The following is a 23,334-nucleotide window of genomic DNA, read 5'->3' as shown; positions in this document are numbered from 1 at the left end:
AACAGATTGAGTAATGTGAAAGGCAGATACCACTTTGGGTAGGAATTTGAAGTTTGTGCGAAGGACCACTTTGTTTTGGTGGATTTGACAAAAAGGTTCCTCTATGGTTAGTGCCTGAAGCTAACCCACTCTCCTCGGTGGTGCAACAACAATGAGGAAAGCAACTTTCCAAGTGAGAGATTGCAGTTCACATTTGTGAAATGGCTCGAAGGGTGGACCGATTAGTCTGGTAAGGACAATGTTAAGAGTCCACACTAGAGCAGGTGGAATAACTTTCCATAAAAGCCTTGATAACTGGTACTCTGAAAAGGGACAGATGCTGTCTATTTTGAAGGTATGCAGCTATTGGGGCGAGATGCAAGCGTATGGATTTGTAAGCTAATCCGGACTGTTGTAAGTGTAGTAAATAATATTTTGAATGAAAGCATCTACTGGGTTGATATGGTTGTTATTACAATATATAACAAACTACTTCCATTTAGCTGTGTAGCAAGCCCTTGTAATAGGCCTTCTGGCCTCTTTACCGATATTCATAGTCTGGTGGAAGGTTGATAGCCAAACTCTGGGATTTCAGGTGCCAGATCACTAGGTGGAGATCTTTGGGATGTGGAGGTCGTATTTCTCCATGGCTCTGTGTGAGGAGACTTGGTGTGAGCTGTAGTTTTTGATGACCTACAGAGAGCTCCAACAGGGTAGTGAACCAAGGTTGTTGGGCCCATGTGGGAGTTATTTGGATCAGTGTGAGGGATGTTTGTCTGAGCTTCAGAACCACTAGTGGAATGAGTGGGAGAGGCAAAAAAGCATAGGCAAATACCCCTGACCAGTTCATCTATAGTGCATTGCCTTTGGAAAATGGGTGTGGCTACCTGGAGGTAAAGTTTGGGCATTTTGGTGTGTTGCGAATAGATCTTTCTGTGGAAAACCCCACATTGGAAGAATGGGAGGAGAACTTTAGGGGGAAGTTCCCACTTGTTAATCGGTCGTCTCTGCCTGCTGAGAAGATCTGCAATCAGATTGTTTAATCCTAGGAGGTGTTCTGCCAGGAGAGAAATATTGTGATTACAAAAATGCAAATCTCGGGAAGGAAGCCGCGTTTAGACGAGGTGCGACACGAAGGAGGATGCAGGGGACTTAGGACTTTAACAAGAGTCATCCCAGAGGGAATTATCATTTTCCTATGTTCATCCTCCTTCAAATATTAATCCATACAGCAAAAAGATAGATATATTTCAATATATTTTGAGGACGATTAACATTCTGACTATCTATTAGAGTGCACGGATAATCCCAGGGCTTCCTTATACCAATAACTAAGAGACCGCTTGTAACATTTTTCTACAAAGAACTCCCTACCCAGTACGACGATCGCCAACATCCAAAACAACTTGCCCTGAAGAAGTCCCTTTAAAACGAAACGCCTCGGCTGCGAACACCCGTGTTTTTGCCTGTACACTTTTTGGGAATAAAAGAAAAATCACCACTAAGAAAGTCTACATCTGTTGTTTATTAACATTGTAGCTTTTACAATTGTGTGGTGCACCTTTGCATTTTTGTATTTACTTTATAAGTTCTTGGATGAACTATCATTGTGTTAATCAGTGTGCACACACCTCGCCCATATATACGGCCAGGGGAGATTCAAAATTTGGGGGGTGATCTGAGTTAGGTGCTAAAATAAGGAAGTCTCCACTGTCTTTCCTGTTTTTTGAAACTGAGAAATATTGTGATGTATAGCCCACCTCCAAATGGCTTGTGCAAGACTTGACCGTAGGATAGTGTGCCTCCACCCCCTCCCCCGTTTCTGTATGTAATACATGGTTGTCAAGTTGTTGGTGCGCATCAGGATAGTTTTGCCTGCAAGGTGATTCTAGGAGGATTTGAGCGCTAGAAATACTGCTAGAAGCTCTAAATGATTTATATGAAGGTGCTCGTGACTCCACAAACCTTGAATTGAGAGATTCTGGAGATGAGCTCCCCAACCAGTGAGCGATGAGTCTGTTAGCACAGTCTGTGGGCCGATGAAAGGCCACCCTTTGGATAGGTTTTGTTGATTCCACCACTGCAGAGTGGGATGGGTGTGGCTGCCAACTTACTCTAGATCTTACAATTGAACTTGACGGATTCCACTGACTTGCCAAGCATTCCTGAAGGGGTCGCATTTGAACTCTTGCATGGGGAACTATTGTGATGCAAACGCCATAATTCCCAGTAGTTGTATATATACTTGAGCTGGTAATGATTGGTTGGGCCGAAACTAAAATTAAAGCCTGAATAGTGCAGATTCTGGCTGCATTGTGACAGGCAGGAGCTTTTTGAGCATCGAGAGTAGCTCCCAAGTATGTTTGCATGTTGGAGGGTTGGGGATGGGCATTCAACATATTTACTGTGAACCAGAGATTGCCCAGTAACTACTATTATTTGAGTGTGCTGGAGACACTTCGGGTAAAAACTGGCTTTGATGAGCCAATCGTCCAAATATGGGAAGACATGAATATGTTGTCTTAAAAGGTGCCAGGCATTTGGTGAATACTCTGGAAGCAGTGGTGACTCCGAATGGAAGCACTTTGAACTGGTAGTGTTGTCCTGCTACCACAAACCTAAGATATTTGAGATGAGCAGGATGTATTGGAATATGGAAGAATGCATCCTTTAAGGCTAGCGTTGGACAAAGTAACCTTGCAGTAGGAGTGGAAGCACGAAAGAATAGGGAGTACACACAGGATCCTGGATATTGTAAAGGTATGGGATCTAAAGATCCCCTGCTTGAGGAGGTGTAGCTGCTCTGGTGACTGTGTGAACATTGAGGAATATTGGGGGGGGGGGGGGGGGGGGGGGGGGAATTGTTGGTAAGCTCCAGGCAATAACCAGATTTGATCATTCCTATGACCCATCTGTTTGAAGTTACTGTGTGCCAGACGGGGAGGAACTGAGAGACGTCCCCCCAACAGGTGTGGATTGGTCAGGGGAAAAGGAGGCAAATCACTGTTGAGGTGGGGGTTCGGGGTGTGGAAACTTTACCTCTTCTCTTGCTATTATGGCCTCTAAATATGCCTTGAAAGTAACCTCTCGACGAGGGTGACAGACTGTTGCCTCTATACGGTGTAGAGGTGTTGTCTGTATATATGCTTTTGTAAATGGAGTCTGTTCCATTGACTGCTAGATGTCCCAACACATCTAGGCCCAACCGCATTCCACGAAGTTGCTGATCAAAAGGGATTCTTCTGAATACGCATATAATGGAAAACTCAATCATGCAACAATACAGTCGAGGGTAAGTCGATTGCGCACGGTGGGGAACTAGAATAATTGTTGAACCCAAGCACAAGAATTCACGCCCGAACCAGATGGCAGAAAATAACGGTCTAACAATGGAGTTAATGCCCACCTGCACACTCTCCGAAAGGGAGTCACCCACCTTGTGACTGGAAAGACTGCTTTGAAGAAAAACTGGCAAACATTCGGACCCAACACTAGATGGCAGGAGTATGCAAAGCATGTGATCTACCGCTCACATGCCTCGAACACTTTCTTTTCTCAGTTCAGCCTACCTGTGGACAGGTCACTGGGCCCTGTGCAGATACTTTGCTCAAGTTCTTAACTTCTCATCATAGGCAGGACCTGTAGCTGGCTTCTCCACCGAGCCGCTCGTGAGCAACAGGTAGCTCTCCAGCTATCTGCAAGTGGCTTTCCTTTGTGCATATCAGCCTATTAAATTAGAAACGTGTGCTCTGTTGAATATATGTGTGCCAAAATCTGAAGACCATATTCAAAATGCAAATGTGTGTATTTTCATAACTCATAAGCTGATGTTTGCAGAAAATTGGTTACATTTTCAAAATATACTTCAATTTAAGGATTGAGTGATAAATCATGTAGCATTGAAGACGCGTATTACCGACATTACCTTCCTGCCAGGGGCACGGCAGCTATGACAGTAATACACCAGCCATTTAAAGGCATTCTAACCTTAAAGCCTTATTTACATTACGGCAGGCCTCACCAGCTGATGTACCGGGGTGATCACTGCTGGTAATCTTGCATTGGCTAGCCACGGATTTAATTTGTCTGACGTGCTCACTATAACACGAACACAATTGGTAGCTCAGGGTGATCTTCACATAACAGATAGCTCGTTACAGAAAAGGTTGGATACCCCAGTCCTGGAGGAACTTTTACCAACCAGCACATCAGGAGCAGCTATGTTTGCTCCACTGCAGCAATCAAGGATGCCCCTAAATAAACCTTCCTCACAATAGTGCTACCTGGGCATGTAAAAGGGTGAATAAACAGGAGGTCCTTGTGTAGGAAAAGACCGGATCCAGAGAAGACCTTGAGAAGAAACCATTGACAAATTGCAGAATAGCCTGCTCAGATGTTAGTAGCCCCATATGACTAGAAAACGAATACTCCATTAGAATGGAGCTCTTTACAGTGGGCAATAATAACCATTGGTAGGAGAAGCCTGCCTTACCTGCAGAGTAGCTGACACTAAAGACATTCACACATGGGGCACGGGATGGCTTGTCTGCAGGGCGTGAGGCCATTCACCCTAAGTGGAAACTGCACACTGCCAAAATTTTGAATTTTCCTCTGCAATCTTTCCAATAGCAGAACTGCAACACTTCAGTTCTTGGTTCTCTACTAGTGCAAAACTAAACGTAGCAGTTCAGCCCACCGAGTGCATGTTTGCAGCCAGAGTTTAAGTTATGAGCAGGCAGGCAGAGTTCAAAGCCTTACCACTCACTGTGAAGGAGACTAGGCAGCTACTTAATCGCCAGCAACCACAGCAGATCTCACGACTCTGGCTTCTGAGACTCAAGCCCTATTACATATGTTGCAGTCTTTGGACACAATATGCGCCTTTATGCACTACATAGGGACCATGGAATACTTAGGCTACTAGCAGGAGTGCATCCTGGGGTAAAACAGATTATACTCAGCACAGAAGTGACTGCTCACAATTGGTTCTTTGGTAAAGGTACAGTGCTGTCAGTATTTACAGCTGTTTCAGGTGCAAATATATTATTAATGCCCTTAACAGATCTCGGCCCGAGATGAGAACAATTGCTCACGTACATCTAAAACCAGAACCCCTACACCAACTGATCATGGGTCAAAAATAGTACCACCGAAAGTTAAGCCTTCAAAATTATTTTGATGTTCAAGCGGAAGGGAAATCGGTGCAATTGAGGCTCATCTAGATGCTTGAAGTTTTTGATATTCTTTATCCACCATCACTTCTCATAATGGGGACTGATCAGACCTTGCATTTTTATATTCAAATGAAAGCTTGACTGGGCACATCTTGAGGCTGGGCTCAACAACAGTTATTTCTGCCGCTTACATACATTTTCTGCCTATGCTGTGGAGTAGGATCAGAATTACAGCAGGACAATGATGAGCCCATAGTTAACCTTGCACAGAGAAGACAAGAACCAGATGCCTCCCGGTTGAAATGATACTTTCCAAAAGGGCACAAAAGTCAGCTGCCAGAAAAAGTCCATGGCAAAAAAATGTACCCATCTGATGCGGTGTTAAACTTGAACTGCAAAAATAAGAATGCCTGCTAAGGGGACACTAGTGTCAGTGAAGACTCAAACTTACATTATTGGGCGAAAAGCTGTAATGGAGTGGTGCACATCTTCACGCACAAGGTATGTACAGCAGGCTGTAGGACATACATTCAGAAGAGTGGTATTACAAAGTAGTATTAGTTAACTAAAGAGTTCAGGTCTAGCATCAAGGGTTATACAAGGCACCATAAATAAAATTAATTAGGTTGGCATACTCCCATGTCAGTAGAGATTTCACTACATAAGTTTGACAGTATGGACCATGGTAGCTGCAAAGTTCAGCTGGAGTTTAAAAGCAGTTGAGCAGGACCAAACCGAGCATTGATTTCAATTAATATTCAACAGCTTATGGTTAGGAAACAGAATCTTTATTTTGTGTTGCACTCAAAAATATGGGCTAAAATTGTAAGAACTTTATAAGCAAAGTCTTCGAAAACATTTCTACTTGATGACAAAAATATACAAGTTGGAATTGTGAAATATTTTGGTAACTTAATTCAGGCTATTCCAAATCAAAGCTCTGCAGTAAATCTCCTTTACATTTAGTTTTGTACAGAATACCAGGTAATTAAACTTCAAACTTTTTAGAAAGTATTATTAATTCTAAAAAGGCACACTTTAAAGCAGTTGCTTGTCAAAATCAAACTATTAAAACAGCTCTCAAACGATTGAGTGAATTCAGGTAAATAACCTACCTTGCACCTAAATGTATTCTAAGCGGTTATTGTAAATTGAATATTTGCTACAACTGTAATTTGTACATAACGAACTGGTTAACTATTCTTAGCAAATGTAAACACTTAATTTCAGGTGCAACAGCATAGTGACACTAAAAGACAGTAAAACTAGAAAAAATTAAAGTTCACACGATGCAGGGCAATTTAGACACCACTTCTAGTATTAGTTTGACAGCCATCGGATCTGAAATAAGCTAAACTTTCAGTTTAGACAAGGATAAAAGAGTAGCTTAGTTTGCAAGTGCTTTAAATAGGGCATAATACACACACACACGGGTAACACTAACAGCTGGGTTGAAATCGCAGAGACTGGTGCTTCCAAGTCACAAAAGGATACATCAACGGTAAAATACTGAGTGAGTGTATCTGGAATCTAATTTGGTTCAATGGCTCTTAAGAACTTTCACAAGGAGCAACTGGTGTTACAGATTTGGGGTACCAAATGCCATTGTATGCCTTACTCGCCACTACAGCCAACATGAATACAGTTTGTATAGCAAATCAGTTAAATCTTGGCTGCTCCCATCATAAACTACACGAGTAGAAGGTTGCGAAAGAACATGCAATTCAAGTACTAATTTGCACTAAACAGATTCAATCATATAACATAATACTATTCACGAAGTACAACAGTGCCCTACAGCACTTAAAAGTACAGCAGTCAATATTATAAATGGGAAAATAAGGAAGAGGAGCAAAAGTCCAGATCCTGAGCAAGATAAAGTTAAGTGCACTTTGCTTAATTTAAGACTTGCATTTGCAAGTATTCCCTTATTGTAACAAATCAACATCATTGAGAAATCCCTGTAAATGTAGGCTCTACAGTTACCAATCCAAGACAATGCCAGCTTTGTGCTTGTGTCCAATGTTAGCAAATCAACACGTACGGCCAGGCCAAAGTGCCTAGCAAAACAGAGTACAACCCTATGTACAATTAGTTGTGTGCAGAGTATGAAGAGTTGGAGGACACTTATGCCACTGACATCCTTAGAAAATGTTAGTCAATCATTGAGGTGGATGCAGATTATGGGTAAAAGTAGGCATGAACAATAACGGCTTGAAAAGCGCAATCACTGGCAAGAATTGCTTAGGCCTACTGTTAAAGCCAAACTTTCATCATGCGCTTTAGACAGGATTTAAAGAAAACAAAGAAGCAAGTTGAAGTGACAACGAAATAAACCAAATTCACCCTCAAAGTATGAAAATGGGAGTTTTTTTGTATTTGAGCAATTTGTTAATATTGCTACTTGATAGAAAAGACAATTACTACACTGTAGTTAAAAGCACCTTAACCCCGTAGTTTAAGTTTTAGAGCCTACAAACTGAGGCCAATGAAAAAATAACCACTAAAAAAAAAAAAAAAACTGGATCCTGCCTGCAACAGAGGATGGTGAAGTTTAGTCTCAATTTCAGAACTTGCTTCTTTGAAAAAGGGAAGTGAAGACCATTTTCACAGAGTGTGATATCCAGCATAGCTTTTTCTTCTGCCAATTATGTACGCAATCACAATGATGACAATCAAGCCAGCCAGAGAAGCACCAACAATAATTGGGATTAGAATGCCGTCATCATCCAGTGAACATTCCTGTGCTGTTGATGAGAAAAAGGATGCAACAATGAATAACAGATAAAAGTAGAGCAAAATGATATTAGCAAACATCCTCAACAAGTGTATAAAAAAGAAAGACTAAAGCACACACTAAACTTATTCATACAAAAAACAATACATTGCAAATAGCATTCCAGAAAAATAGAGAGTGCTACCATGCAATGCATACACCAACAGCCAACCCATTTGAATACAGTACCACAGACAGATATGGGTGTGAGGTACCAGACTAACATTCTATTGCTTCTGCTGACAAGACTACAGACTAATTTGCTTTACTTAAATAAGATGCAGCAAAACTAATTGAGGTTTATACGAAGGAACTGGTAAAAATTTAAGTGAAGTCATGCTCATTGATGTTTAACGAATGGATGCTTTTTTCGAGCAAGTCAGAAAAAACATGTTGTGGATACAGGGGCGCCCATGTGCTAAAGTCTTACAATGTGTGCTTTAGTTGGTAACTGCTTGCACCATTCTGAGAGAATGGCAGATCGAATTGAAACAAATGAGTAGGTTGTGGCGTTTTCTAGTTTGTGGTACAAGACTGATCGTTTTGGATGAAGTGTAAAGAAAGTTTTATTTGAGCGATGACACGAGTAGGTTGGAAGGAGAGCAGCAATTTTGTAGTCACTGATGTGCTAATCATGCCTTTCCATCGTTAGTTACTAGGCAATAATTCATGCAACACTGAGCTATTCACAGAGGATACATGTGCAATTATTGTAATTGCTGGTTATTTGCATAATCCAATCCAAAAATTCTTTATTTCGGCCTTTCAGACCATAAAAGATACAAAAAAAACAATCAACATTTAAAAACATCCACATACAGTAAAATCATGCCAGTACACATTTCATAAGAATTCATTTCCTTGGAGAGTCTGGACATGAGTAGGAGTTAACCTTACAGTTCATATCAGTATTCAGTCTTTTACTAATTTTCTCCTTATCTGCCACATAGCCATTATAAACTTGGCAACTACAAAGACTATGTGGGGCAGGGTACTTGTTTTAAATATTCTGTATGAGTGTAAATGGTTCCTTATGCCCAAGTTCCTACATAATGGCACTAGACAATATTTCCTTGGTCTATTGTAGGCTGGGCAGAAAAACAGAACGTGAATTTCCTCCTCATCTTGATTGCTGCACCCTGGACAGATTTTATCATCCCTTTGTCCATTTACAAGCAAAGGTTTTGATGGGAAGGGGTGCCTAACCTCCATTGGATAAACAATTTTCTTGCTAAAATAGGAAAAATGATGTCCATAAAACCTTCGAATTTATAGGAATTTTTGGAAACCAAGAATTGTTCAGTTAAAATGCCATTATTGGGTGCACACAGCAGGGAAACTAGATTTCTCTCCTTGTATATTTCGACCAGTCTTTTGCGAGGGACCCTGCGACAGCCTTGTTCAGGAAACTCCCATAACTCAGGGAGTCTCAGACGATACAGTTCTCTCTTTATAAAGGCCAACCACGGGATTCTGTCACGCTGGTTCAGATTCATTACATGGATAAGATCTTGCCTATAATGTGCAAGCTCACCGGTGGTCCAAAGCCTGTGCCAAAAGCTTAGCGGTTTTAATTCCAGATCCTCGCCTATCGAGGGGAGACCCACATTTAGTCTTAAAAGGAGCAAAGGTGTGCCACGGGGAAGGGCTAGGAGACGTCTGAGGAAGTCGTTTTCTACTCTAGCTAGTACTGTCCCAGCTTCATACCCCCATAGCTCACGGCCGCTTTGGCTTGGGTTTTATACATCTCTACTGCCGGACTAATAGGTTTGAAGGTAGAAGTGTTTGCAACCTTCAAAATAGTCGTCGGCAAACATGATAGCCGGCACCCTCCTGCCTGCCAACATTGTCGAGATGAGATAGGACACTGTTAACGAAAAGGCAAAACAGGGTTGGCGCCAAAACGCAACCCTGTCTTACCCCTCTAAGGACTGGGAACCTAGATGACAACGCTCCATCCCTCCCACACCTAACCTGAGCAAAGTTGCTGTCATGGAGCCTAATTATGGCATGTAGTAGATGGGTAGGAACACCCAGCTCCTTTAGGACCTCCCATAGTTTCTTGCGGGGAACCAAATCAAAGGCGGGCCTCAGGTCCACGAACACCATGTACAGCCTTTGCATAATCAGCAGTTAACTTGGAAAAGCAGCAGAATCTGGCCCTTGGGAACACTATGGGCAGCCCCACGTTACAAATAATTACCCAGAATTCATTTGATTGAAGGCAATACTCCAGAGTGCTGGAGTTGCCCGAGCACCTCCATCAATAGGGGTAATATTTGTTTTGAAAGCCTATGCAGAGTTCAGAGAAATCTGTGGCAGATCACGTCTATATTGTTTTGCTAGCTTTGTGTCTGATAGGCGTACAATATTGTGACTTTGTGAAGAACATCTCAATATTGAGTTGTCCCCAATTGCAAAGTAAGATTTCAGTTTTGATCAATTGATGCTACATGATTACCTAAAAAATTTGGCAAATGTTGGATATTAAAAATTTTAAATCTCCACCTGATACAGAAAAGTTAAGTTAGCCAAATAACTTCTCAGATTATCCTACACTGCAATCCTATTTTAATATGTCACAGATTGTCTTTAGAGCAAACTTATCCTGTAAAGGTATCATTGAAGGCATTCAAAGGTACAACTACCAAGGCAGAACATAGATTAACTGTTTCTTCATAGTTATGCAAGAAAATGTGTTAACTTCTGAAGTGGTAAAACATTCAAACATTGTATTTATCATTGAGGCACTATTGATCATCATGAAACCCAATCCTGGAAAGTTTACAAATCTCATGCTATGTAGTTTTGAGATTAAGGTATTGAATTTTTTTTCAACCTGAAGACTATGAACAAAGATTATAACCTTTACTAGGAATGTGTGGAAATTGTTTTAGCTTCGTATAAATGGGGATATAATTTTGCTGCCCCCCCCCAGCATAGCCCCCTACCCCCCCGGTGAGAGAGGAATCCAATCTTTATTTTGTACGGCTTAGGTTCAGCTAGAAACAATAAATCTAGAAAAAAAATAATTCTGAAAAAAAATTGGCGTTATACGAGGTCACCGGTTGGGATAACTTGGTTTATAACAAAAAGGGCCTTAAGAAATAATGGCTCAGGCATGCTCCTTCTTTCTTACCTGTAAACATTGGCAAACGTACCAGCAGCAAAAGGTGTGCCACAGCCAGCCCACATAAGAATATCTCATCTAATACCCTACACTCATACATAAGGCAAAAAAATACCAACACTCTTCAAACACACAGCTAGTCTGCCAGGCTAGTGGCAGATATACAATATACAAATGCCAGAGGACCATTTTTGAAATTCATTTTGATAGAGGTATGGTAAACATAATGTGACCCAGGTCAGAGCATGAACAGTGCATCAGGTATAGAAAATCCCACAGCATTGTTCTGTATAATTTGTAGTCCGATACACATACACCAGATTTTGTGGTACTTGCAGACAACTGCTGGCAGTGCATACTAATTTCTCGGCCCATTCCCTAGGACCACGCAACAAGAATCAAGGTGAGTGGGGAGCTACATGTGAGATTCAGCAGCAGGCAAGGTATCTATTGTCTAACAATCCAATAACCATCAAAACATCAGGCGCACACAGGAGCCACATCTTTTACACCGAAGCCCAAGATCGCCCGCTTCTGGTTTGGAATTAAACTGTATCCCACCAGGGTCCTAAGAATATCATGGATTGTAGAAAAGAATGTAGTGATAAAAGGGCAATCCCATTTAATATAGAAAAAAACCACATGTGCCACAGAGGGCAGCGGTCGTCTGCTCTGGTTCTCATGTGCCAAAGCCTGTGGGAATAAAAACATACCTGGTGGGTACATTTGAACTGAATCAGTCTAGGTTTGGCAGATCTGGTAGTATCCTGGCCTCCTGCCATCCCACGGGAGTTAGTGGGAAGACATCTTGGAACAGGTGTCTCGTAGGTGCACAAACTAAGCTGGTGAGTATCACTAAAGTTCAATATATTCGAGAGATCCTCTTATGCCCTAGGTGTTACTTGGGTTCGAAAGGGTTGAAGTCACAGAATGAGGTTGTGTAAGTGCATGTTGGAGTTGAGGTAGAAGAAGAATTGGGTTTTATTTAGCAGAAAGTCCACGGTTTTGCTTTTGAAGGGCTTAAATGTGCACAAGACCATACATTTATCTGAAATGCTGCTCCGTTCCCAAGCATGGAAAACTGTTTGTCTCAACACTTTGGGGAGCCAGGTATCCTTCCACAGGCTGAAGTCTCCTTGGCAATTAATTTGTGCCATTTAGTGAGTTTAAGAGCGTTGTACAAGCAAGCCAATGGAGTTCAGGTATTACCCTGGAAAGATCATAATTCTAAACAGTAAGTGTGTCATTTTGGTCCCTAAATAATCATTAATGGCCACCGACTGATGTCCAATAATACAAGCACGGTTCTGGGACACTCCCCAGTTCGCCATTGGATGGGCCCCGTGTTCATTTGGCCAGGGAGACCCTGGGTTGTGTCCCAGTCCAGAGGTATTCGGTAAGTTATGTTATGTTAAATTAAATTTATTAAGCGCACGTACGCCCGTAGGCTTCATGGCGCTGTGGAAGACTGGCAAAACATAACATGTGACAGAAAGAAAATTAACTAAGGATAAGCTTGCTTAAAGAGCCAAGTTTTGAAAGCCTGTCTAAAGGTCAACAGATCTTCGTGGAGTCTTAGTGGCAGTGGCAAGGAGTTCCACAGGGAGGAAGCTAGGAAGTGGAAAGATCCTCATCCCTGGCGTTGTTTCCTGATCCGGGGCACGACTAACAAATTCTTTTGGCCAGAACGGAGAGCACGGGAGGGAGTGTAACTGACCAGCAGGCTGCTAATGAATCCAGGGCCCTTACCTTGTAGAGCCCTGAAGATGATGCATCCCGCTTTAAATGCTGCTCTCTGCGCTACAGGCAGCCAGTGGAGACTGGCCAGTCCAGGTCTGATAGACTGCCACTTAGGAATTTTGCAGATCAACCTGGCCGCTTGGTTCTGAACCAGTTGGAGTCACTATTTCAGACAAAAGAGATGGGGGTTTGGTGGAAGGGAAATTTGAAGACATGTAGGAATTCTGGCAAAATCACCATTTTAAATAGGGTTCTTTGGCCAATAACAAATGCGCTGGTCTCCGGACGTCAACTCCCTTTGGGTAGTTTGCAGTAGAGGGGTAATATGGAGATCCCAGAACTGTTGCTAGTCTGTTGAAAAGCGGATTCCTAAATGTGTGAAGGGACCGGTCATGAGCTCCAGGGACCAGGCCATGGCTCCAGTAGAGAAGAAGCCTATCCCTGGAACATATTGGGATTTAGTGTAGTTCACGTGCATGTGAGGTGCTTGCATGTGTTGCATATCTATGGATGGACTGGCCTCTGTACTTACACTAGGAAGGCATTGGCATAGAGGGATACTCGTTCCTCCTTGCCAGGATCCAAACGTATGCCCTTTAGCTGGGTAACCAGGGAGATCCATTCTGCTGCAGGGCTGATCACAAGAGCAAAGAGGAGGCGAGAGAAGGGACTGCCCTGCCGGTTCCCTCGCTCGACAGGAAAAGGGGCAGAGAGCACCGTCGACTCAGACCGGAGGCTGGTTATAAAGAGTGTGGATAATCTATAAAAAAAACAGAGTGGGAGGTTCATTTTATGGAGGATATGGTGCATCATGATAGAGTCAAAAGCTTTCTTGAAGCCAATTAGTACGAGGTCCGTCTGCTCTTGCTGATCATTTGGCTAAAATGAGCTATAGGTGGCCAATACAGTGTCGGGTTCGCAATTCAGCAGGAAGCTATTCTTGTCCGGTTTGCCTCAGGATTGGATAACATTGCAGCAACCGAGTTGCTAGGATTTTAGACAGGAATTTCAGCCCCATGTTAATCAGGGAGATCGGCAGATAGAAGACAATCAGTGGATATACCCAGTCCGGATAAGGACCCACACTATGGTGGCACCTCCCAGAGCATGGGGCAAGTATCCTTTCCATATGCTATCTTGGAAGAGGGGTAGGAGATGGGGACGAGTATGGCGGAATATAGTTAGAAAGATTTTACAGGGAAGCCATTCAGGCCTGTGGTTTCATAAGTGTTTAAATGAGTTGGTGGCTTTGCATCTATTCTAATGTAATGGGAGAAGCTGGGTCTTCTTTTTGCATCTTGCTGAGAGAGCACATTGGGAGGTCGTTTGCTATGGTAGGGTCTGGGAGATGCTGGCAGCGTGAAGCACGGAGTAATAGACAGCAAATGCCTCAGCAACAAAGTTGGTCTTGTGGACACGCATGGGATCTCTATCTCAAGTAATCAACCAGTACAAAAAGCAGTCTGCTTTAAGCCATTCCTAGATGCGAGACAATAGCCAGTTACGTCTGGCAGAGTGCAGCTGAAGTGGTTTTAATTCTTTAGTTGCAGCTGCCAGCAGATACACAATTTTAAAGAGGTCAGTGAAAATAGTGCCTAAAAAGCACAAAGTGCCAACTGTGGACATCTGGTTGAGCCGGACCAAGACAAAATCACAAGTTCAGGCTAGCTGCACTTGGGCATGGGCCAGCTACAAGGCCCCAGCTAGGCCCTCTGAACAAGAGTACTTTAAATCCTGGTTTACGGAGCATTGCTGAGGTACCGCACCACGGATGCATTGTGCAGTCGAGGCACTGTGTTCCAAGGATCAGTGAATCTGCGATGCGAGAATCAGTGTAATTGGGGCTGCTGTCAACAATGGGTTTGCGACTTGAGGGCATATGTAAGGAAAGCTTTGCACAGGTGGCTGCTGGGTCGATGCAGAGCCCTTGCAGCCACACAACCATCGCAGATCGGATTTATTGGTTCTACTTGGGGTTGCACTGCTCAGCAGAGAAGGTGCATCTGTTCTGCTGGGTCTACAGATGGACTGGCAGACCAAGTGTCAATCAACTTTAGAGGGTCCGGGATGTCACCACTTCGCAGGGTAGGACTCAGATAGCAGATTCCTGGTGATGGATTTAAGGTTGTTGGAGCCTTCTGTCGCAGAGTCTAGTAAGGAGGGTAGCCAACGAGCCCTCAGAGTTTCTTCAGGGTCCTGAGTTTAACACATGCAGGTCCAGTCCTTCTCACCCAGGCAAGAGGGCAGCAGAGCAGCAGTCCAGGCGAGCGGCAGTTCTTCTTGGTAGAATATTCATGGGTTCAGAGTTGTACTTAACAGTTGGTGTCAACGGGCTAATAATTATACCTGGGACTTGTTTGAAGTGGGGGAAGCTTCTAAAAGGTTCCCCGTTCAAGTCGCCAGGCATCCTGCCTTCCGTGGCCCAAATAACCCCGGGTGTATCCAGCCCTTAGTCTGGAGGCAGGCCACAGCCTATCCAAGTGCAAGTAGGATTCTGCCCAGCTCCGCCCTCTCATCCTGAAGTGATGGCCCATCCTAAGCTTTTGACTGTGTGTGGATGTCTAGGAAGAATACACAAAGCCAGACTGCTTGCTACACCCAGTCATGTGACCCAGAAACAGGCAATAAATGGCTGAGGCAGAAAATGCTAACTTTCTAAAAGTGCAATTTTTTTATTACTGGAATTTAAAATCAGACTTCACCACAAGAGGATTTTTCATTACAATTACAAACAAGCATTTGCAATGCAATAGGTCTCGCATTAGGAAAGTTTGAGCTATTGGTATTGTAAATGACAAATTTTGTATGTATGTGTTGGTTTTGAAAATAGAGAAATTAGCTTTGTCATTTACAATGCGAATAGTTTTAACTTTCGAAAATATGACACCAATAGCATTTGTAATGCAATATGTGTTGTATTTATGTGACTTAGATGTATTGATATACCAAATAAAAATTGCTTTTATTTTTTAAATAATTAATACTTAAATAAAAGTTACTGTAATTTATAATGGCAATAGCTTTTGTAAATAACTTGTGAAGATTATGTTCATTGTATTTTATTGTGACGAAAAACCAAGAACAGAAGTGAAATATTTACATCTTTTTGTGACATTTGTAATAAAGCTTGAAACATTGAGAGAACATATTTGAACCAGTTGTTGAATGGTTGCACAGATTGATGCTGTAGTAGCGCTGAGTGATGTTGTGGTGGTGACGAGTGATGCTGTGGCGTACAGTGATGCTGTGGTAGCGCATAGTGATGTTGTGGTGCCCCTGAGTGATGCTGTGGCGGTGCTGAGTGATGCTATGGTGATGCGATAGAGAGTGCGATAGATAGGATAGATAGATAGAGTGATGGCGATTGATAGAGTGAGTGCAATAGATAGACAGATAAAGTGTATCTATGTTGCATTGAGTAGAGTGTAAGTATGAGGTGTGTAATTATATGGCACTGAGTGGTAATATGGGGAGTGTATGCTGCATTAGGTAGAGTGTAAGTATGAGGTGTGTAATTATATGGCACTGAGTGGTAATATGGGGAGTGTATGTTGTATTCAGTAGAGTGTAATTTTGTGGCATGTAATTATGTGGTACTGAGTGGTATTTGAAGTGTATGCTGCATTGAGTGCAGTGTAATTATGTAGCATATAATAATATGGCACTGAGTGGTATTGTTTGGAGTGTATGTTGCATTGAGTGCAGTGTAATTATGTGGCGTGTAATTATGTGGCACTGCGTGGTACTTAGTGTATGTTGCATTCAGTGCAGTGTAAATATGTGGCACTGCGTGGTATTTGGAGTGTATGTTGCATTGAGTGCAGTGTAAATATGTGGCACTGCGTGGTATTTGGAGTGTATGTTGCATTGAGTGCAGTGTAAATATGTGGCACTGCGTGGTATTTGGAGTTTATGTTGCATTGAGTGCAGTGTAAATATGTGGCACTGCGTGGTATTTGGAGTGTATGTTGCATTCAGTGCAGTGTAAATATGTGGCACTGCGTGGTATTTGGAGTGTATGTTGCATTCAGTGCAGTGTAAATATGTGGCACTGCGTGGTATTTGGAGTGTATGTTGCATTCAGTGCAGGGGGGCGAGAGGGTGGCAGGGGGCGAGAGGGTGGCAGGGGGCGAGAGGGTGGCAGGGGGCGAGAGGGTGGCAGGGGGCGAGAGGGTGGCAGGGGGCGAGAGGGTGGCAGGGGGCGAGAGGGTGGCAGGGGGCGAGAGGGTGGCAGGGGGCGAGAGGGTGGCAGGGGGCGAGAGGGTGGCAGGGGGCGAGAGGGTGGCAGGGGGCGAGAGGGTGGCAGGGGGCGAGAGGGTGGCAGGGGGCGTGAGGGTGGCAGGGGGCGTGAGGGTGCAGGGGGCGTGAGGGTGCAGGGGGCGTGAGGGTGCAGGGGGCGTGAGGGTGCAGGGGGCGTGAGGGTGCAGGGGGCGTGAGGGTGCAGGGGGCGTGAGGGTGCAGGGGGCGTGAGGGTGCAGGGGGCGTGAGGGTGCAGGGGGCGTGAGGGTGCAGGGGGCGTGAGGGTGCAGGGGGCGTGAGGGTGCAGGGGGCGTGAGGGTGCAGGGGGCGTGAGGGTGCAGGGGGCGTGAGGGTGCAGGGGGCGTGAGGGTGCAGGGGGCGTGAGGGTGCAGGGGGCGTGAGGGTGCAGGGGGCGTGAGGGTGCAGGGGGCGTGAGGGTGCAGGGGGCGTGAGGGTGCAGGGGGCGTGAGGGTGCAGGGGGCGTGAGGGTGCAGGGGGCGTGAGGGTGCAGGGTGGGCAGTGTGTGTGAGGGTGCAGTGTGGGCAGTGTGTGTGAGGGTGCAGTGTGGGCAGTGTGTGAGGGTGCAGTGTGGGCAGTGTGTGAGGGTGCAGAGTGTACAGTGTATGTGAGGGTGCAGAGTGTACAGTGTGTGTGAGGGTGCAGTGTGTGTGAGGGTGCAGTGTGTGAGGGTGCAGTGTGTGTGAGGGTGCAGTGTGTGAGGGTGCAGTGTGTGAGGGTGCAGTGTGTGTGAGGGTGCAGTGTGTGTGAGGGTGCAGTGTGTGTGAGGGTGCAGTGTGTGTGAGGGTGCAGTGTGTGTGAGGGTGCAGTGTGTGTGAGGGTGCAGTGTGTGTGTGTGTGTGTGTGTGTGTGTGAAGTGCCCACTATGAACTGAATGTATGCAAGCACAGGTGTACAGGATCTGGTAGTCCACAAGGCATGGCTCTTTGTAACAGATGTCACTAGCCTAGGTAGGGGTCAGGCCAGTTTGCCAACAATTAATCATGCTCAGAAGCCTCCTACCCTCTGAATACCTGTGAGTTCTAGGAAACATGTGTATGTTTCGGTGCGCAGAGTGCGAGGGTGCGCAGAGTGCGAGGGTGCGCAGAGTGCGCAGTGGGGCGTGAGGGTGCAGAGGGCGTGAGGGTGCAGAGGGCGTGAGGGTGCAGAGGGCGTGAGGGTGCAGAGGGCGTGAGGGTGCAGTGTGTGGGTTACAATACCATATTTGTTTACAGGCACATAACCGAGTACCTAAACAAGTACAGTCTAGATCTGAAGTGATAAGAACCATGCTTCGTGCCATTGCCCAGAATCCTCTAAAGTCTTAAAACAAGCTTTTCACATACCTGGATTTTACCTCCAACCACAAACAGAAACAACCCCGTTAGAAGTTATATTTGAAATCCACCTTTTCTTCTGCAAAACCATCTGAGGGAACGCTTGAATAAGTCAATTCTGAAGAGTCATTAGAATCGAAAAATCTTCATTGACCGTCTGTGTGCATCTCTCTGGTCTTTCATCAACAGAACTGTTACTTTAAGAAACTATAGTATGTGAAAACGACCGCCTTACAAAACAGCTCATTGAATGTATAAAGATTCTACCAATCAGGTGAGCTTGGTTTCTCTCCTAGAACTGGATTGTAGCAGATGTCAAGAAAAACACAGGGGAGCAAACCCAACAGCAGTGGCCCACAGTCAGTGCTTGATATGTGCCGGTCTTTGACTGTGGTGGGCAACGTCACTTTTTTTGGGGCCGAGACTTATTTCTAATCATGTGATTTTGACCTGGGGTAAGGGAGACAGAACGAGACAGAAGAGGGACGATGAAGAAGAATGAGGCGATAAAAAAATAGCGGCAAATGGAAAAAGCAAGGACGCAAAAAAACAAGAGTGGGATAAAGAAAGTCAAGTGTAGGGTGTGGAAGAAAAAGCAATGCTGAGGAATCAAAATCAGACAACCCTGGTGCTCAGAAGCCTCCAGTCCTTGGCAGCGTGGAGCCGCTGCACACAGTAATGATCATGCCACCAGCACTCTTTTGACACATCTTTCATCCCTGCTGCAGGGTAAACTGCAGCAAGTATTCCCTGATGAAACAAACATTGACAAAGGCAATATGTCTGGATTTAATGAGCTGGCGCGTGTGTGCCTGAGTTGGCCTGCTAATTTTATCTGTATCTGTGACTGGGCCAGAAAATTCTAATGCCAGTGTGTCTATGTGTGTGCGTAAAAATGTGAGTGGTGCGCCTGAGTTCGTGTGTGTGTATCTATGAGCACATTAGCATGTACATGAAGTTGTATATGAAATGATTTACTTACCTGTAACTGCAGTTATCCAGTATTGGTGTCTTTCATAGATTCACATGCCTGAATCATTCATTCCCAGTCGTCGGGATGGGAGTCCCCGGTACATAAAATAGTAATGTCCTATAGACATATGTAGAAAAGTAGGCCTAAAGGCCTCACCTTTATAACATATCCATGTCCTTTTGTAAAAAGGACCAAACTCTAGAGAACAGCCAATCAGCCATCACCTCCCTCTAGAACCTTCCTGGCAGGAGCCTCAGTCCCTCAGATTTTCGTACGCACTAAGCTAAGTAGGCATGACACAGAGTTAGGTGAGTCCTTCCAGGGGAGGCGGGAGGGTTGCATGTGAATCTATGAAAGACACCAATACTGGATAACTGCAGTTACAGGTAAGTAACTCATTTCTTATCCAGTATTATGGGTGTCTTTCATAGATTCACATGCCTGAATCAGAGTAGCAAGCAATGCAGAGTGCACATTTCTGATGGAACAGCATACGCAAGTCCTTAGATAAGAAACATCATGCGAGCATGAACCATCATTAGACCTCCACAATAAGTATTAGTAAAGAAATGTGCATACCCGAGTAGGATGGAGGGACGGAGGAAGGCTCACCTTACTGAAATAGATGGCGTAACACTGCTTGTCCCACTGCTGCATCATTCCTCAGCTCCGTATCCAGGCAGTAGTGCCTAGGGAAGGTATGCGGCGACTTCCATGTTGCCGCCCTGTAAATGACAATGACTGGCACCCCTGCAAAGAGAACCATAAAAGTGGACATAGCTCTTGTGGAGAGCGCTCTCACTTTGGAATGCAATGGCTGTCCAACTTGGTCATGACAGAAAGCAATGGCTGCAGAAATCCATCGGGAGATGCTCTGCTTGGCAAGCGGTAGACCTCTCCTAGGTCAGCTGTAAGCTACGAATAGCTGGTTAGATTTTCGGAATGTTTTCGTTTTGTCAATTTAAAACTGCAAGCATCGCTTGAGATCCAAAGAAAAACAGCGATCTCTCAGCTGCCGTGCTTGGATTTGGGAAGAAGGAACGCAGAACCACAGGTTCATATAGGTGGAAGTCCGACGGGACTTTTGAGATAAACCTAGGATAGGTTCTCAGGATTACTCTGTCGTTTTTAAACTATAGAAAAGGATCCTGGATTGAGAACGTATGTAGCTCACTGACCCTCCTTGCAGATGTGAGGAGTACTGTGTTCCACGAGACGTATTTTAGGTCAGCTCTGTGTACTGGTTCGAACTGATGTTCCATGAGTTGGATAAGCACCACAGAGATGCCAGGTAGTTGGCCACATCCTTACTGGCGGGAACGATCTGTATAATAGTTTTAGAAATTGCTTAATCAACCCGCTTGACCAGAGCGATGGACTCATTGAAGTTCTTTTATAACGAGATATTGCTGCTAAGTGTACTTTAATGGAGAAGTGGGCTAGGCCAGACTGTGCCAGATGTAATAGATAAGTGATGTGGAGAAAGGTCGAATTCCGTGATCTGCACACCCAACACAAAAGCGTTCCAGTTCAGTGAATAAGTTTTGGTCGTGCTAGCCGCCCTTGCTCTGGCAAGAATGTCTACAGCCTTGTGGAATATTCAGGTTGTGGAGCTCTCTGAACTCAGGAGCCAGGCGGCTAACCTGAGCGACTTCAGATCCAGATGTTGAACTTGATTGTTGTTCATTGTAAGCAGTGATAGATAATGCCGCAGGTGGACCGGCGGCTCCAGGGATAGACGGTGGAGCTCTGTGAACCAATGTTGCCTCGGCCAAGTTGGGGCTATTAAAATTAGAGTACAAGGCTCCACCTAAAATTTTCCTGAGGATTCTAGGAAGCATCGGGAATGGCGGAAAGGTGTACGCAAAGACCTTGCGCCATGCAATGGAAGATGCATTCCCTAGAGACCCTGACTAGGGATGCCAACTTGCGAAGTGTGGGCATTTGGCGTTCATTCTCGTCGCCAATAGATCGATTTGCGGCATGCCCCCATCTGGAGAAGATCTGGTCGATAATTTGTTGATCAAGCTCCCACTCGTGTGACGATGTTTTCTGCCTGCTCAACACGTCTGTGAGCACATAGTCTGTGCCTGGGACGTATTCCGCCCTGAGGTTATAGTGGAGTATGAGCAAATTCCAGGTTTTTCTGCAACTCGCAAGAGTGTCAGCGAGCGTGGTCTTCCTTCTTTGATGAGGTAGTGCTTAGTCGTGGTGTTGTCTGTCCGGATGAGCACCAGGGAATGTTTTATTCCTGGCAGAAAAGCTTGAAAACCAGGAAGACCGCCCGCAGTTCAAGCAGATTGATATGGAGTTTCTTCTCCATAGGAGACCACCTTCCGCTTATCTGTAGCTCTTGCAGAAAAGCTCCACAGCTTTCCAAGGAGGCGCCTGTTGTGACAACATGAGGAGCAGCCGGAAGCAGGAACGACAAGCCTTGAGACAGGTTTTGAGATGACATCCATCATTGCAGGGCTCCGACCATCTGAGGATTCACTTTTATGTGGTCGTCGAATGACCCTGTGCTTTGGACCCACTGCTTCGAGAGCACCTCCTGTAGAGGTCTCATTCGTAGTGGACAGTGAGGGATCAGGAGGATACACGAGGACCTCATCCCCAGGAGGGATTTTAAGAGGCAGACTGTCCAGAGTTTCTACGAGGCTACTATAGCAGCTAGTGCAAGGAACTTGTTCATCCTCTTTCTGGATGGGAAAGCTTTTGCTGACCGTGTGGCCAGGGTTACACCCAGGAAACTGATGCACTGACAAGGTTGTCGGACCGACTTTTCCTGATTGAGGGTGAGGCCCAAGCAATCGAAACCTTTAAACAGGCGTTGGAAGACCTGGACGAGTCTTAGGATGGAGCCTTGACCAGTCCGCTATTCAGATACGGAAAGACTTAGTGATGGCACCGTCTGATATATGTCACCACCGGGTAACAACATTTCATGAATATGTGCTGTGCAGACAAGTCCGAAAGGCAGAACACGAAACTGCAAGTGTCTGCCCACTACTACAAATCGCAAGTCCCCTTTTATGATTCCTGTGAATTGGTATATGGAAGTAAGCGTCCTGTAGGTCTAGGGACGCCATAAAAGTCCTGCTCTTCTAGTAGTTGCAAGACCTCATGGCTTACAATGTGAAACTACTGCTTCTATTAGGAATATGTTGAGGGCCTTGAAGACCAATATTGGTCTCCACTTCTTGCCTTTTTCTGGAACAAAAAGAAGTGGGATTAACCCTTTACCCTTCTGAGGTGGAGGTACTCTATTGCTTATTTCTACAGCAAAATAGGGATCTCTTGAAGAAGAAGCTGTGTATTTCCGTTATTCCCGCTGTCCTTTACCTTGAAAGGACGACTTTTCAAAGAAGGATTGCTTGTTTCGCTGCTGTTGGCGCTGTTGGTTATTGCGGTCTACTCTGGCCTGAAGAGCAGGAAGACTTGCATTGATAATTTCCTCTGTAGGAAGACCTCGCTCTTCCTCCAGTTCCACGAAAGGATTGGTTCTTATACTGAAGAGTGCCCAAAGCTCTCGCAGGGTCTGCTTCGTTAAGTTTCACGTCAAATAGTAACTGGCTATCATATGGCATGTCCAAAGTCTAAGTTTGCACCGCATGACGGAAAAAGCCATCCTTGGAGCCGCGAGACTGCTGCTCCAGCCAACTGGCGGAACCCTGTCATAGCGATATCCATCGCTCAGTCTATAGTCTGACGCCGATGCTTCACCATCTAGCAGAACTCTTTACATCCTCTTTGGATGAAACTGGCGATTTCGGCAGGTATGGGGCTATATGTGCCCACAATTGTCTATGATAGCCTACCAAGAGCGCTAGGGCATTCGCGGCCTTTACCTTCATTGTCGACATTGAGGGAAACCTGTTCCCAATGTTGTCCACTCTTTTTCCCTCCCTATAAGGAGGAAGCGACAAAGGAGCCGAAGGATTCCTGGAGTCCTTCTGGGCCGTCTGTGTCACTACAGAGTCCGGCTTAGG

At 44.8% G+C, this 23,334-nt stretch overlaps 1 protein-coding gene across 2 annotated transcripts in view; it reads right to left on the bottom strand.

Annotated features, from left to right (window-relative positions):
* The window catches only part of LAMP2 (lysosome associated membrane protein 2), a 434,546-nt gene that overhangs the window by 152,080 nt on the left and 259,132 nt on the right, over nt 1-23,334 (bottom strand). Inside the window, exon 9 of one of the 2 annotated variants that reach the window (XM_086918517.1) lies at nt 5,920-7,900. The exons of the other annotated variant lie outside the window; for it this stretch is intronic. Within the exon in view, the coding sequence (XP_086774643.1) occupies nt 7,761-7,900 (140 nt within the window). The 3' untranslated portion in view covers nt 5,920-7,760. Of the gene's footprint in view, nt 1-5,919; nt 7,901-23,334 lie in introns of those variants that run through there. 2 annotated transcript variants of the gene reach the window in all.

The sequence above is a fragment of the Lissotriton vulgaris genome, chromosome 4_1 (assembly GCF_964263255.1).
Source record: "Lissotriton vulgaris chromosome 4_1, aLisVul1.2, whole genome shotgun sequence".
Taxonomy (NCBI): domain Eukaryota; kingdom Metazoa; phylum Chordata; class Amphibia; order Caudata; family Salamandridae; genus Lissotriton; species Lissotriton vulgaris.
This window is presented reverse-complemented; position numbering and strand designations above follow the sequence as displayed.